This window comes from Apostichopus japonicus, chromosome 18, assembly GCF_037975245.1.
Source record: "Apostichopus japonicus isolate 1M-3 chromosome 18, ASM3797524v1, whole genome shotgun sequence".
Lineage (NCBI taxonomy): Eukaryota > Metazoa > Echinodermata > Holothuroidea > Aspidochirotida > Stichopodidae > Apostichopus > Apostichopus japonicus.
This window is the reverse complement of record NC_092578.1, coordinates 16,439,503-16,454,943: the sequence shown is the minus strand read 5'-3', so window position 1 is coordinate 16,454,943 and position 15,441 is coordinate 16,439,503. Positions and strand designations below refer to the sequence as shown.

Sequence of the window (15,441 nt, the reverse complement as noted above, 5' to 3'; positions counted from 1 at the left end):
AACTAAAAAATTGTTTATTTCAGAAAAAATGAGGAATTTTTGGAAGGTTTCAATATATGAAATCACAGAAATTATAGTGAAACTAGAAACTCGATTTTAGCAAATGAGAGTAAAATCAGAAAGTATTAGTCATGGAATACTTTTTTTTAAGCAAAGTTCTCTATGCAGATATGTAAATTTCTGGACGAGGGTAGGTTTATTGATGGGGGGGGGGGAGGGAGAGAGGGAGGGGAAGAGGATAAAAACATGAACAATTAGGTCAAAACCAGAATAAGCAGGGTAAGGAATGCCATTGCAAACAACAGGAAATTGTTACAGTCAGCCAAAATATTTGTCATCGTCTTTTGAGCTCTTTACTTTGAGACAAAAGATTGTTGACAAAAATCTGATTTGAACGTTCATTAAAATCGACTCAGCCAACATTACGTCGGGTGAGGTAGGATGAATATTAAGTAACATTAGCACTAAGTATGCATATTTATCAAATTCTATGGCAAATTAATATTACAAGAAAATATCCGAATTGATTGAAATGTGAATAGGTATTTGAAACTTTTAGTCATATTTGTCCATAATTTAAGAAAACAAGAAAAAAAAAGGAGGAATAAGAAAACACCAAAAATACATAAGTCTGAAGGAATATTTTGCAAATAACAACTGATGTATAACAACACAATGGAGTATCAAGAAAAAAAAAACCCAATATGCATCAATTATTACAAATAAGGTGGATATTAAATAACTCATTACCAAAAAAGGAACAATGTGATAAGCTTGCTAAAATATTGACACCATGAAAATACTTGAGAGGATTAGCTAGCATTCCATCAGTGGTAGGTACTTTTCAAAATATTTCAATGCATTTTCCATCTGGGTGACCAAATTCCGTGATTTTGTCTTAATCTGGCTGCTAAGAATGTCAATTTAGAAGCATAGGGGGAGGGGGGGGTTGCACTCTGTAGCTGTTTCAGATTTGCTCAACTTGATCTCAAGATATCTCAAGAGTTTTTCAAAACTATTAATAACCAATCATTGATCAATTTTTTTTGTCTCAATTATAAAATTCTAGACTTTCATATCGTTTCAAATCATAAGAATGAACGTATCCAACGGCAACATCACCAACAATAATGAGGTTTTGGGAAGAATTATTTCTTGTAATAACATTATTGTTTTTTATTAGTTAGAAAAGCATTATTTCAAATAAAAAACATTGTGTCCCATGGGCATGTTACTTTCCACAAGACAAATCCCCAAAAGAGGAAATGTTCCAAAAGAGGCCTTACTTTATATGAAAAGCATTGATTTCCTTCAAATGAAGAAGCATTACTTCACAACCAGAAGCATTAAACCTTGTAAAGTATTAATGCATTACATTACATGCATTGCTGCCCCGAGTGTGGTTAGTACTTCCAATCTCACAGCAAATGCCTTACACACATTGTACTTCTTCACTCTTTCCATTAAGAGAAATAGTTATTTGACCCCCTCTTTTTTACATGATGTACAAAACCAAAACCAAAAATGTAGAAAAGAAGCCAAAATAAAACTTTGACTCATTGCTTAAGATTTGAGTTGTATCAAAAATTGTACCAACAAATCAGTTCAAACAATTGCAAGACCTTAATAATATTCATCATGAGAGCGAGCCTGTTGCTTCTACTGACATTCATCTGTCATTACAGATATTATTTTAGTAAAATGCAACAGAGTAGACGACTCAAGTTCTCGTTGTAATCGCATTCAAAAAAAAATTCTAGAATTGCAAATTAAGTAATTGATTAAGGGCAAAAATCATTTTACGATGTTTTACTAAGTAACTATATCTAGAATATTTTAGACCATGTGCACGATAATTGACCCCCCCTAACACCCTTGCTTTGGTCCCTCTCATCCCTTCCCCACCCATCCTTAACTTCATCAGGTCCTCTCCTTACTCCTCCAACCCCCCTACCCCAGGGATGTGTTCAGGAATATGGGTGTGCTGGGTGAGTTTGATCCACGTCCTGGGGGTGGAGGTGGGGGTCTCAGAGGTGGGGGTTCACCCTCCCCTTTGGAAAATTGTTGCAAATGAATTATGCTTAGATGGCAAATGGTGCTATCTTTTTCGTATTCTGGTGCCAACTTCTGTGCCAAGTAAATCACCCATATTTTCTTAATGGTAAACTTTGTTAAATCAATCATCGAAAAAAATGGTGGGCGGAAATGTTTGAAATACTGTTTGTGCTGGGCGGCATTCAGACCTGCCGGGCGCAGCCCCCCCCACCGCCGCCCGGCTTGAGCGCATCCCAGCCCCCCCCCTCTACCCAGCTCTCTTGTACCATTGATATCCCAAGATTTCTACCATAAAGTGTGGAAATGAATAATAACACCTTAACCACTGCAAGAGTAATTGAAAGAAGACTTGCAGCAAGTCCAACTATTTAAATACATACAAACAAATAAGAGATATAAATTCACTGTTAAGCTCGGCACAGTGAGTCTAGAATGACCATCAATATCAGCTATAAATCTTTGTCAGTTACACATTACCAACTATTGCCACTATCTTCAAAATAAATGAAATAAAAATTGACATTCATGACCAAAAAAAAAAAAAAAAAAAAATCTAACGATTAAATTATTTTTCTCTTTGACTTAAATTTCTACCTTTTTTTTCTTCATTTTTTTGTTTGTTTTTTTCGTTTTTCTCTCCCCTTTATAGTTGAGCTAGAATTATTATAGATAGGACGACGAACTGACAAAAATAAATTGGAGCACTTACATAAGGCACATAATACAAACATTCCATACCAAACTGTTAATGATAGAAATTTCTTAAGAAGAAGAAGAAGAAGAAAAAGAAATAAAACCCATTTCTATCATCTTAAACAGCTGTAGATACACAATAGAAATTGTTAAGCCAAAGGAGAGCAAACATGAAAGTATGGTTGACGTGGGTGTACTACGGACTAGTTACTACCAACTTCTTCAATAAAATTCTCATTTCCTAGCAAACATGAGATAAGAAAAATTTCATTTCTAGCAAAAAGGAGAAAAAAATTCTTTGGTAATTTTTTTTAATCCATTTCGCAATCCCCTTTTACATTCCAAAACCTCACAGTTTCCATTTACTTTATAAATTCAAATTTATTTAGAAAGAAAAAAAAATTGAGAAATCTATTTTTAGCTAGTGAATCATGAATATGCAGTCAGATGGATTTAAATTTTTTGAACAATTAAATATAAATATTTTCCTTAAATACTAATATATACGGTTATCATCAAAGCTATTTTTAAGTACGTCATTATGGAGCTAAATCCTGGCTAAATAATTATTATATTTACAATGAATACATGCAATAGACATATACTACCCCGACACCACTGTCATTAAAATTGGTATAATCACATATCACCATGGTGAACCCTTCGAATGGAAAGCAAAAGTAAAACAAAACTAAAAATAGAAAAAAAGAAGCCGAGTTTGTAAACTGTTCCTGGAAAATTGTCGAAAAGCAAATGAAAGGTTTGATGAAAACACATTCTAGTTTATTGATTAATTAGTTTGGGATCAATGTTATTGCTTCTCTGCTAGAGTTTGAGATGCAGTTAACTAAAAGAGGGAAAGAGAATGTTGAAAAAAACATTGTCATACTCAGTAGTTAGAATGTTATGAAATAAATGAATATTCATATATTAATGTGAACATTCAATGTGTGATACGACAGATTAGATGAATGTCAAGAAACAATGAATATTAATCAATATACATACATATATATGTCATAAACATATTTATGTGAATATTCATTTTAGACTAAGTTTAAAAGGAAACCGACCCATTGTCTGAATTGTAAGAATTCAAAAAATATCAATGAATACATGTAATTCATGAATATTCATTTACACATGAGTTAACAAAAATTAAAGCACCCAGAATAGTCCATGACCATAGAAATTTACATTCATCAGGGTGGTAGGTTGTTTCCGAGTACAATATTGGCCATCGATAGGGTATGTTACCAGTGGAATGCATTTTCTGTTGCATTGTGGGAAACTCCATCGACCCTAACCACAGATATTTATGTACATTTTACTATGTTTCAGCACATGTGCTTAACTACCATTACATACCCTAAACAGGCTTATTCCCCCTTTGCAAGGAAACTAATTCCCTTTCTTTGATGTAAGACTCTTTCTGCCGTTCCTAATAACCATCTAAGTTACAATGAGGATGTATGGATGGATTCTTGGAGGAAAACGGACCTGATAATTTAAAAACCGCAATACAAACGAAACTGAACCAATGAGTCAATTATGTCAGAAACTACACACTGACCTAGTATATGCTGTAAAAGGTACATATTACAATGAAATATAATATCATTTGCATCACAACGTAATAAACGATTGCATAATGATGTAATTACATGACAATGTGTGGCAATGTTGCAACAGCATCACCAAATTCCAGCTGGACGCTATTACAATGTATTGTAAATGGGGTAATATTACAAAGTAATAGCACTTTGCATCACAATGCAAATTAAACAAAATACATCAAAATATAGTATTGTAATAACCATTGACAGGAATCTGCAGAAGTTTATTAAGTTGATTTTTTGTCTTTCCAATTTCTTCTAATATTAGCTCCACTTCTCTTCTCTGTTGTCCCTAAACTTGTGATCTAAATTAGATGGTTCTTTAGACATTCTGGTCCATACTTTCACCCTATCTCTTTTCGTGGCTTATTAAAAAAGTGAAAACATCCCACAGAGCCTACAGAGGTAAATGTCTCTCTCATTGAGGGGCAGTTTTGAATCAACCGTCCAAATATTGTTCACTGTGTACAGCGAGTTAAACATGTATTCAAGAAACATGAAAACCAATTCAAGTGAAAGCTTATCAAGAATCAGAATCTAGATTGCTTTTAATTTGGTCAATGACAGGTTCAGACACTTCCATGGAAAAAAGCATGAATGTCCTGAGTTTAATTTGACTTAAAAGCTAAAGAAGAAATTTCAAGAGAAAAAATTTTTCATGACAAGGAGAAGGATAATTGGTCAATTTTTTTTGTTTTGTTTTGTTGTTAGCACCAATAATCAAATTAACATCCAGTATTTGTCCACCAACAAAAATAGATATTTAAAAAAACAAGTTAGTTTGTTCAGTCAAGTAGTCATTACGAGTTCAACCAGGCTAGCCCTCGCTTGGTTTATATCCGGAAAAAAAACGGGCCATTTTCCGGGTATATCTGGATCTACGAAGTAACCAAAGCTATCTTCCTTATTTTAGCTCATGAAACAGCTTAAGGAGTAAGATATAAGGGAGACAGCTTTGGTTACTTTGTAGATCATGTGATACCCCGAAAATCGCCATTTTCCCCCCGGATATAAACCAAGCGAGGGCTAACCAAGTTGAACTCATAATGTTTGCTGGTCAAACAGAAACCTAAACCAGTTTGTTCTCATAAGGAAATTGATTGATTGATCAAATCAATTCTAAAAGTAATTCACAAGGCCTACACTAAACTAATACATCATACACATCCTACCTACAAATTATAAGTGAATTATAGTTTGCATATGATTTGCATAATCATTACTTAACAGAAGAAAGCACAGGACAGTTGTGTTTAATGGCATCATTGGTCTAAGGTCTTTCTCTGACAGACGGCCGGGGAAAGGGGGTGCAGCAAGGGGTGGTAGACCGGCTATGATTTCAAATCCTAGCTGCCAGTTTCCCGTTCACGTCTTCGGTGGGTACTTCCATGTACTTCTTCCTCTTGAAGAATCCGCACTATAAGGAAACAAGAGAAAAATGTGGAAAACATGGGTTAAAGAAAGGGTCTTTACAAAGCTCCTCCCCCTTATCAGCCCCCTAACCATTCAGAGTATCTTACTGTCTCTATTTCATATGTATCAGTCCCCTAGCCCCCCCCCCCAGCCCCCTAACCATGTATCAGCCCCCTAACAGTATCTGACTGTCTCTATTTCATATGTAGAACATCAATGAAATATATATCCCCAGGATACATATTTATAAATATTAACTAGGGCAGTAAGTACAGTTTGAATTCTTCCTTTAAATGTATTAAATACCAATATCTAAAGTGTGACATTGACGAGTGTGATAAATGACAAAGCTTCTGACCCTCTCCTTCAAATCCTATCCACCCCCCCCCCCCTCATGACCCTCTTCAACTCCCCACTATGTCATAGCTACTCCATCAACCACCTCAACATATCCTGTAGAATACAACCCAGCACAAAGTGTATACGAATCTGGCATTGATAATTTAAGTACATCCACCACATCGTCATTTAATACATATGCTGTGATGAATCCCTCCCGTACCCCTCCCCCACCCCTTCCTCATCATCATTAATATGTATGCTACTATGAATCCCTCCGACCCCTACCCCTTCCTCATCATCATTAAAATATATGCTAAGATGCTTTCCCCCCCCCCCTTCCCTCCCAATCAGCCATTATGAGGAGAAGCATACCCTAACCATTTCGACAAGCCCAACCATCATCATAAGCCCATATGACAGAGATACCTGTGATAAACCAACTCTCCCAAGTAGCCATCTAAATGAGACACAAACTCCAACCGTTATCAATCATTTTTTGTGGGAGAGATTACCTATGACGAACACTGCAAAACACAGTCATTACTGGACAAGCAAAAACCATGAAGAATAGACCAACCATCATCATCACTAAGCTACTTGACTGAGATATCTATTAGGACCTACTCACTCACAAACTGTCTTTAAGAGGTGAGGCAACCTCTAACCGTTATGAATAGACCATCATCATTGTAAACAAGCTACTTGACAGAGATATCTATTGGAACCTACTCACTCACAAACTGTCTTTAAGAGGTGAGGCAACCTCTTACCGTTATTAATAGACCAACCATCATCATCACTAAGCTACTTGACAGAGATATCTATTGGGACCTACTCACTCACAAACTGTCTTTAAGAGGTGAGGCAACCTCTAACCGTTATGAATAGCCCAACCATCATCATCACTAAGCTACTTGACAGAGATATCTATTAGGAACTACTCACTCACAAACTGTCTTTAAGAGGTGAGGCAACCTCTAACCGTTATGAATAGACCAACTATTTTCTTCACTAAGCTACTTGACAGAGATATCTATTAGGACCTACTCACTCACACACTGTCTTTAAGAGGTGAGGCAACCTCTAACCTTTATGAATAGACCATCATCATCATCACTAAGCTACTTGACAGAGATATCTATTAGGAACTACTCACTCACAAACTGTCTTTAAGAGGTGAGGCAACCTCTAACCATTATGAATAGACCAACCATCAGTCTGATTATTAACTTTACAATGTGACAGAGATACCTGTGATTAACGACTTTCTTCAACAGCCATCATTTAATTAGAAACAAGACCAACCTATTATCATTTAAGCAATTAATAAATGAATCAATCAAATCTATGTGAAAGAGATAGACAAAACAAACTACTGAAGGAGAAACAAACCCAGACATTATATCCAACCCAACCATCTTCATCACTTCAGACACTAATGTGACAACTCCCCTCACACCGCCATTACCATGGGAACAACCCCAACCATTATGACTAGCACAACCATCGACACTAACCTATGTGACAGATACCCAGATAACCCCCCCCCCCAACCCTCACCAAATAGCCATTTAAGGAGAATAAGCCAGTATAAATGAAATAGCCAACCATCCCCTCATTAATATATGTGAGATATCTCGAAACACCCACTTCAGGAGAAACAAACCCAACCATTACAACTTGTACAACCATCGAGGCAGTTGTAAAAGAGATGAATTTTGGTAAGAAGGAAGAACAAGAGCCCAAGGGCACTGTGGTTCCTTGCTTGGGGTATATGACAATACACATATTATCAAGCAAGATTGGGCTCAAATAGTCCAAGTAATTGTGGCCCTACATGTACGCATAAAGTAACCAACACTATAGCCAACACTTTTGTGATCACAAAATGTGATCGGATTTTTGATCAAAAGGCACTTTTGAGATCTAAATATGGCGTCGAAAATGTAAGAAGTATAAGGTCACCTACAAGCGGGTCAACAGATATGATAACATTGGTGACCACAGATGACATGACCTTTAAGTTTGAAAATGTTCCACCACCCCATTCACAACTTGTCCCAAATTATCAACCGTGTCACACCTTGGTATTGGGATTTAATTGCATTAAATGTCTAAAAATTAACTTTGAACTTGTATACATAACTTCACACACAAAGGTCACCCGTAGGTCAACCAATTGACATTTTTGATCGGTGAGACCTAAACGGAGCATCAAAACTCTAAAAATTCAAACATGTTTTCTTTGCCCATTTTCTAAATAAAAAATACTAGTTTTTTAACATTAGCTGACCTTTGGTGACCGCTAAGTTTGAAAATATTCCCCTATACCATTCGCAACTTGTCCAAAAAAATCAACCTTGTCACACCTTGGCACTGGGAGTTTTTGCATGAAATGTCTGAAAATTATCTTTGACCTCGTATAACTTCACACACAAAGCTCATCGAGGGGTCAACCTGTTGACATTTATGACCAGAAGGTACCTTTAACATCTGAAAATAGCATCGAAACTGTAAAAATCCCCAAAACACGAAAAGGTCACCAGAGGTCAAATTGAGGTCAAGGGTCACCCAGATGTGGGTGGACAATTGGATTACGTAGAAGCAACTCCCAACCCTAACTGACAATTCGTTCTCAAGTTATAGCAAAAATACTAGGATTTATCATTAATTGACCTTTGGTGACCTTGGATCATGACCGTTAAGTTTGAAAATATTACCCTATACCATTTGCAACTACTCCAAAAATATCAACCGTGTCACACCTTGGAACTGGGAGTTATTGCATTAAATGTCTGAAAATTAACTTTGACCTCGTATAACTTCGCACACAAAGGTCACACGGGGGTCAACCCATTGACATTTATGATCAGAAGGTACCTTTAACATCTGAAAATAGCATCGAAACTGTAAAAATCCACAAAACACAAAAAGGTCACCAGAGGTCACCAGAGGTCAAATTGAGGTCAAGGGTCACACAGATGCAGGTCGACAATTGGATTACATTGAAGCAACTCCCAACCCTAACGGACAATTTGTTCTCAAGTTATCGCAAAAATACTAGTTTTTTATCATTAATTGACCTTTGGTGACCTTGGATCACATGACCGTTAAGTTTGAAAATATTCCCCTATACCATTTGCAACTTGTCCAAAAATATCAACCACGTCACACCTTGGAACTGGGAGTTATTGCATTAAATGTCTGAAAATTAACTTTGACCTCGTATAACTTCGCACACGAAGGTCACACGGGTGTCAACCCATCTGACATTTTTGATCGGAAGGTACCTTTGGTATCCAAATCTAGCATCAAAACCAAACATTTTCTTTTTTGCTCGTTTCCTCCCAAAATAAGCACATTTTTTCTAATGTGACCTTTGACCTTTTGACCTTGGTTTCAGATGTAGTTTAATCTCCTGATTCCAAAAAACAAAACGACAAGTCTGTGCAACCATCCTAACTCCGACCGAAAAACTTTGACCCCATATAACTTCGCACATAAAGGTCACACGGGGTCAACCTATTGACATTTATGTTCAGAAGGTACCTTTGACATCTGAAAATAGCATCAAAACTGTAAAAATCCCCAAAAACACGTAAAGGTCACCAAAGGTCAAATTGAGGTCAAGGGTCACCCAGGTGCGGGTCGACAATTGGATTACATTGAAGCAACTCCCAACCCTAACGGACATTTCGTTCTCAAGTTATCGCAAAAATACTAGTTTTTTATCATTAATTGACCTTTGTTGACCTTCGATCACATTACCGTTATGTTTGGAAACGATGCCTTACCCCATTCACAACTACTCCCAAAATATCAACCATGTCGGACCCTGTCAATGGGAGTTATTGCTGTTTTTAATATATTGGTTTTTGGCATCTAACTGACCTTTGGTGACCTTTGCGGGCACCAAAAACAATAGGGATCTTCCTCTTACTATGGGCTATCCACCCAACAAGTTTCATCATGATACATCATTTCCTTATTGAGATATCGTGTACACAAGCCAAGCGTCACATACACACACACACACATACACACACACACACACACACACACGCCAAGTTGAACGCATAGGTTCCTTGCTTTGCAAAAAGCAAGGAACCAAAAAGGGGAGGGCAGTCATCAAGCAATATAAGTAGACTGCAAAGAAGATTCAAACTACACATGAAGGAATTCACCTCAAAAGAATGATGCTATAAGACGATTACGGTCAAGACTATACTACCGGGGGAGGGGGGGGGGAGAATACCATGGGAAGAAAATAGGGGTGTAAGAAGTATATCAGTACACACAGGAATGATATATGCATATAGATATATATATTTAGTAAGACACTGGCAACTCTAAAGGATTTAGAAACGGGAATAAAGTTGACCATGGTTTCGAATGGAAAACAAACATCATATGTAGCAAAATTAATATGTTATATTTATTATTTAATACCAGATAAAACAAATGATCTTCTCTGAAAGGAAGGAAAAAAAAATGTTAGAAGACAATTTTTTTAGAAGCTACAGATCGTCGTTTATGGACGATAAGAAATTTGTTAATGAGGTAAGTCCGATGAACGGTCAGTTAACGTGGGATTAAAACGAGGATATGGACAGGAAGTAGGGTCGTCTGCAACTGGATATGCTTGTGTATCAACAAACCCTCAAAAGAGGAAAACATTTGATTAGAATGTAGGGATTGTTCACAATATGAGTCTGACGCAAATAGATACAAAAATTAGGAATTATATTTGATGTTGTATCTTTCTCCGCTAATGAATTTAGTCAGAAGGATGCGAAACACGAGCTTGGACGCGAGGAAGCATTTCTAAACATGCCGTTTCTTTTCTACCGCTATCGGGCAGCCAAACTTTCATCGAAAAGGAACTCGAATCGGATTTCAAACGGTATAAACTAAGAAGCAAGACACTATATCTAGGGTAAATATTGGTAAAAACCATGCAGACTTTTAGCATAGTCTGTGAAAATAACAGAACATTTTATAGAGAGAGAGAGAGATAGAAAGAACGAGAGAGCAATCGGTAACGAGCAAGTGGGACGACGTTCCAGATAACCAAATCATCGCAGCGTCGAACAGGGAAGGAGAAAAAGGACGTCTGTCGGTTACCATTCAAAAGACACGGTGGTTATTTGTTCGTTAAGAAAAACACTGAATAGAATTTCACGAGACTTCAAGCAAAGTCAAATACCAACAACATGCAGCAAGCACTAACAGTGGTGATGGTTGCCAGTAACCTTATGTTTCGCTGTAGGCCGGGGGAGCGGTTGCTCCTCCTTCGCCACTTTCCTGTTTGGTCTCATAGTCGACCTTTTTGCGTTTGAAGAAACCCAGCTACCATTTGATAAGACAGAGTAAAATAAGAAAGGAAGAAAAAACAAAATATATATAAAATGATTGCTGCAGAGAAAAGGTGATATTTATAAACATCAATATGGCAGTATTTGATCTCAAAAAGAGTGTTTTCGTTCAAAGAGTGGTTTCTTATGTTTTAAGGTCTTGTCTTGTATGCTCTTAAACCACGGACATCTACAACTACTTGATTTAATGATGATAAACGTAACATAAAGCTCCCCCCAAGAAACAAAGATAAACAAAACACAACAATCAATATGGCCTGGGGGAGATATGAATTTTTTTCTCAAAATTTTTGTGATATTTTGTGAATGAATCTGGCGACAGCAGTGAGAATGATGTCATCGTGGCAATATTCAGCTGAAAATATTTTGCTTTCATAATATTGTAGTCACTTTTAAAGGTCACAGAGGAAAATAACATTTCCACACAAAAGTTGCACTTTTGATGAAATTCAAATTCTAATACAGAGAAGATTGACAGCTAACAAAAAATTCCAAATATATCACGTTTCCAGGATAAAATTAACGAGAAGATGATAATTGGAAAGTATCATAGTATAATAGCTTTTGAAGTACATGTACCCTGATGACATCGTTAACCATCCACTGTGTTCCACTCCTAGCCATGGAAGAGTCAAGGTTTTGTTTGGTCAAAATAGGTGTTGCACAAACAACCCCATCGGGAGTTAGAGTTAAGATATTGATTAAGATGGGTGTTTTCAACTAGAGAATGCGGAATATTCTATTTCTTTAAGATAAAAAAATATTGTAGCATTGCCAGCCACCAGTAAATCCCAGTAAATAATCAGCAAGTATTTTAACTATTCAATTTGAATTTACTTTTGAATAGTGTTAGTAGCTCTTTAAGCTAGTAGCTAGCAGCAAAGAAATGACTTTATTCAAGGAAATTTAAAAACACCTTGTTTAAGGCAATTCTTTCTAGTCAAAATGGTAACTTGGGAGGAATATATACAATAATAATGATCATGATGATGGTAATAATAATAATAATATTAATACATTACCAGTATAAAATATGACACAAACCCTTTCTGCATACACAGTTTAACATAAGTTAGTCTCCCTCCACCTTGTGACATTGTGCATTTAAAAGTAAACACCAAACTTACCTCAGAAATGTTTAGAAGAAAAAAACCAACAAGGAAATTAAAATCCTTAGTGACAAGTTAAGAGGTGGCAGTCATCAGAATAATGAAAAACTTTGATAAAAAACTGAAGACTAAAAAAAAAAAAAAAAAGTTGGTGTAAACTTACTTTCCAAAGGGCGATGATAATTAAGAACAGGAGCAGCAAACCGCATAGTATTGCGAGCAAGATGATCCACCAGGCTATTTGACCTTGGGGAGGCCTTTCTGGCACAGCAGTGGTGGCGATCTAAAAAGAAATTATGGCAAAATGAAGCAAGATAAAAAATAAAAAAAGATATAGACGAAAAAAACAACTCAAGTTTGAAAGAAAAGAGAAACATCAACTTGGTTTTTTCAGGTTCTCTAAATTTGGTCATTCTGTTCTCATTCACATTTTATCTATTGAGAGAAACGGTCTCAAACAATTTTCAGCAGAGACATTGTAACTTATTCCTTCTCCCTTCCAACCACCCCCCACACACCCCACCGCCCGATCTCCCTCACAACCCCTTCATTTATCTATACCAGAGACAGCCGTAGGATATCTTTGTCCTTCTTCTTCGTCTTATTATTCAATTCATCGAAAGAGCATTGCATCATTTATTCGTCTTAGAAATATGTGAAGTAACGTCCCACTACATACTAACGTTTATGGTTAAGATATGCATATGGAACAACGGCTGCCAGCTTATGGCTTAATGGACCTCACTAGCATCCCTATATCCCCTTCCCTCCTTCCTCAACCTTCATCAAATCTGATGCAGCATTCATCATTTTTGTTTCCATATTAGCCTTCTCTGTCCTTCCCCACCCCTTAAATCCCACCGTAACCATTTATTCCCCCTCCACACCTTAAATCCCACCCTAACCAATTATTCCCCCCACCCCTTAAATCCCACCCTAACCAGTTATTCCCCCACACCCCTTAAATCCCACCCTAACCAGTTATTCCCCCACCCCTTAAATCCCACCTTAACCAGTTATATCACCCCACACCTTAAACCACACCCTAACCAGTCATTCAGTCTGGTATACTTACAAAATTAGTTGCTGAGGGATAAGGTGCTGTTGCTATTGCATAGGGCATCTGTTTAACATTTACTAATATAGAAGACTTTATTTCTATCCTTGCTTTACCACTCTGAAAAGAAAAAAAGGAAGAAAAATACAGTTTATATTACTTCATGTAGTGAACAATGGTAAGATAGAACCTTGCACACTGGTCGTGGATGGGGCATGGGTAGGGGTGGGGTGGGGGTGGGGGGTAGGTTGATACTGATCCATTCCCAAGTCAGTCAATGTGAGGTAATAAAATAACATTTCCACCTAACCATGCACATAATCAGGAATAACTGATGTGCATTCTTACTTAGCTTTTGAAAAAAGAAATGTAAAAAAAATCCTAGTTGTTTACACAATAGTTTCGACAAGAAAGTACTTCTAATATATGTAGATATATGTGGGTGTGTGTGTGTGTATGTGTGATATAACAGAAAGCGTGTGTGAATACAGCATTTGAGCTTGCCCAAGATACTTTTCTTAAGATGGTTATGTATATCAAAATGAAAAAGGGAAACAAAAAAGAGAGAAGGATTTAAACTCACGGCTATAAACGATTGGTTCCAGAATCTTGACTTTATCCTGATGTCATATCCTTCCCCAGGTAATAATTGGCTAATTTCGCATGTAAATTTGACGCAGTTACCGAAAGAACATTGTAACTTGGTCGACAGTTGCCCGTCCGTAACCTGCCTTTTCCTTCTAGAGTTGGTTGAAGTAGGATCGTACAGCATGTCGGAAGCAGTCGCCTGAAATGTGAAATAAGATGTCACAAACTGATACAAGAATTTGACTAAAGTAGCCAGAAATATGCTTGAACATTTTTTTTATGTTGATATATATATATATGATTTAGAAAAAAAAAGTTTGGATAATAGTATAAAAAAAAAATTACGACTGTAGCCAAAAAGTTTTTTGGGGAAAGTCACAATGGAAAAGAGGAATCCAAAGTCCTGAAACACCAAATAGAAGACTGCCCTCAACTTGAAACTGAGGCCATATGGTTCTATCAAATATCTGGTAAACTCCTCTCTTTACCCTTCCCAAAACCCCCTCTCCCTTACTAACCTGCTCTCTCCTTTCCATACCCTGTCTCCCACAGACATTCACTTTCTTTATCTTAATCCTTAACAGCTGTTTCCCACCTTCCTTTAGTTATTCTCAAAATGAATAAGTATTTCTTTAGTTAGTATATAAGTCAGAAGCAGCTGTGCATGTTTACTTTTAACACAGTGTCTGTGAATTGTACAATGCTACCATAGTATTAGGCAATATACAGCAAGATGTATTTGCATCTGTAGTTATCTATCTTGAGAAGAATTTAACAGACAATGCCCAGGCATACTTGGGACATTGCAGGCTTGTCAAAAGGTAAAGCCAGGGCATGGTGTTCCACTCCATCTAATGCCATAGAAAGTACTGAGCCAGCAGATGAGCTGTAGCAGTACACATTCATATACTTTTCAAGATCAAGAAAAACATGAAGAAATGACCTACTGGATAGTTTTCTTGATTTTCCAGGTCCGACGGAACTGAACAAGAATCCGGTTTGACGTCGATGACGTAGAGTGCGTATTTATTCTTGCTGTCGTACAACGGCCACCAAACTTCAGCGGTGGTTCTACCGACGATGCTCGGTCCATCGTTACGAATCTGCCATAAGTAAAGAATTTAATCTCATTGGTACGGCCCCCAAAAACATGCTAAGAAAGTGAAATACCGTCATCCTTAAAGCATTTACCC

The 15,441-nt window shown here is 36.9% G+C and overlaps 1 protein-coding gene across 3 annotated transcripts in view; it reads right to left on the bottom strand.

Annotated features, from left to right (window-relative positions):
• Positions 1-204: 204 nt before the first annotated feature.
• The window catches only part of LOC139958573 (integrin alpha-8-like), a 120,277-nt gene continuing 105,040 nt past the window's right edge, over positions 205-15,441 (bottom strand). For 2 of the 3 annotated variants that reach the window (XM_071955723.1, XM_071955722.1), the window contains exons 26-30: positions 15,196-15,351; positions 14,244-14,447; positions 13,679-13,780; positions 12,767-12,886; positions 7,853-11,468 (exon numbers count right to left, since the gene is read on the bottom strand). In XM_071955723.1, the coding sequence (XP_071811824.1) occupies positions 11,373-11,468; positions 12,767-12,886; positions 13,679-13,780; positions 14,244-14,447; positions 15,196-15,351 (678 nt within the window). In that variant the 3' untranslated portion in view covers positions 7,853-11,372. Of the gene's footprint in view, positions 5,782-7,852; positions 11,469-12,766; positions 12,887-13,678; positions 13,781-14,243; positions 14,448-15,195; positions 15,352-15,441 lie in introns of those variants that run through there. The other variant, XM_071955724.1, reaches the window with a different exon arrangement.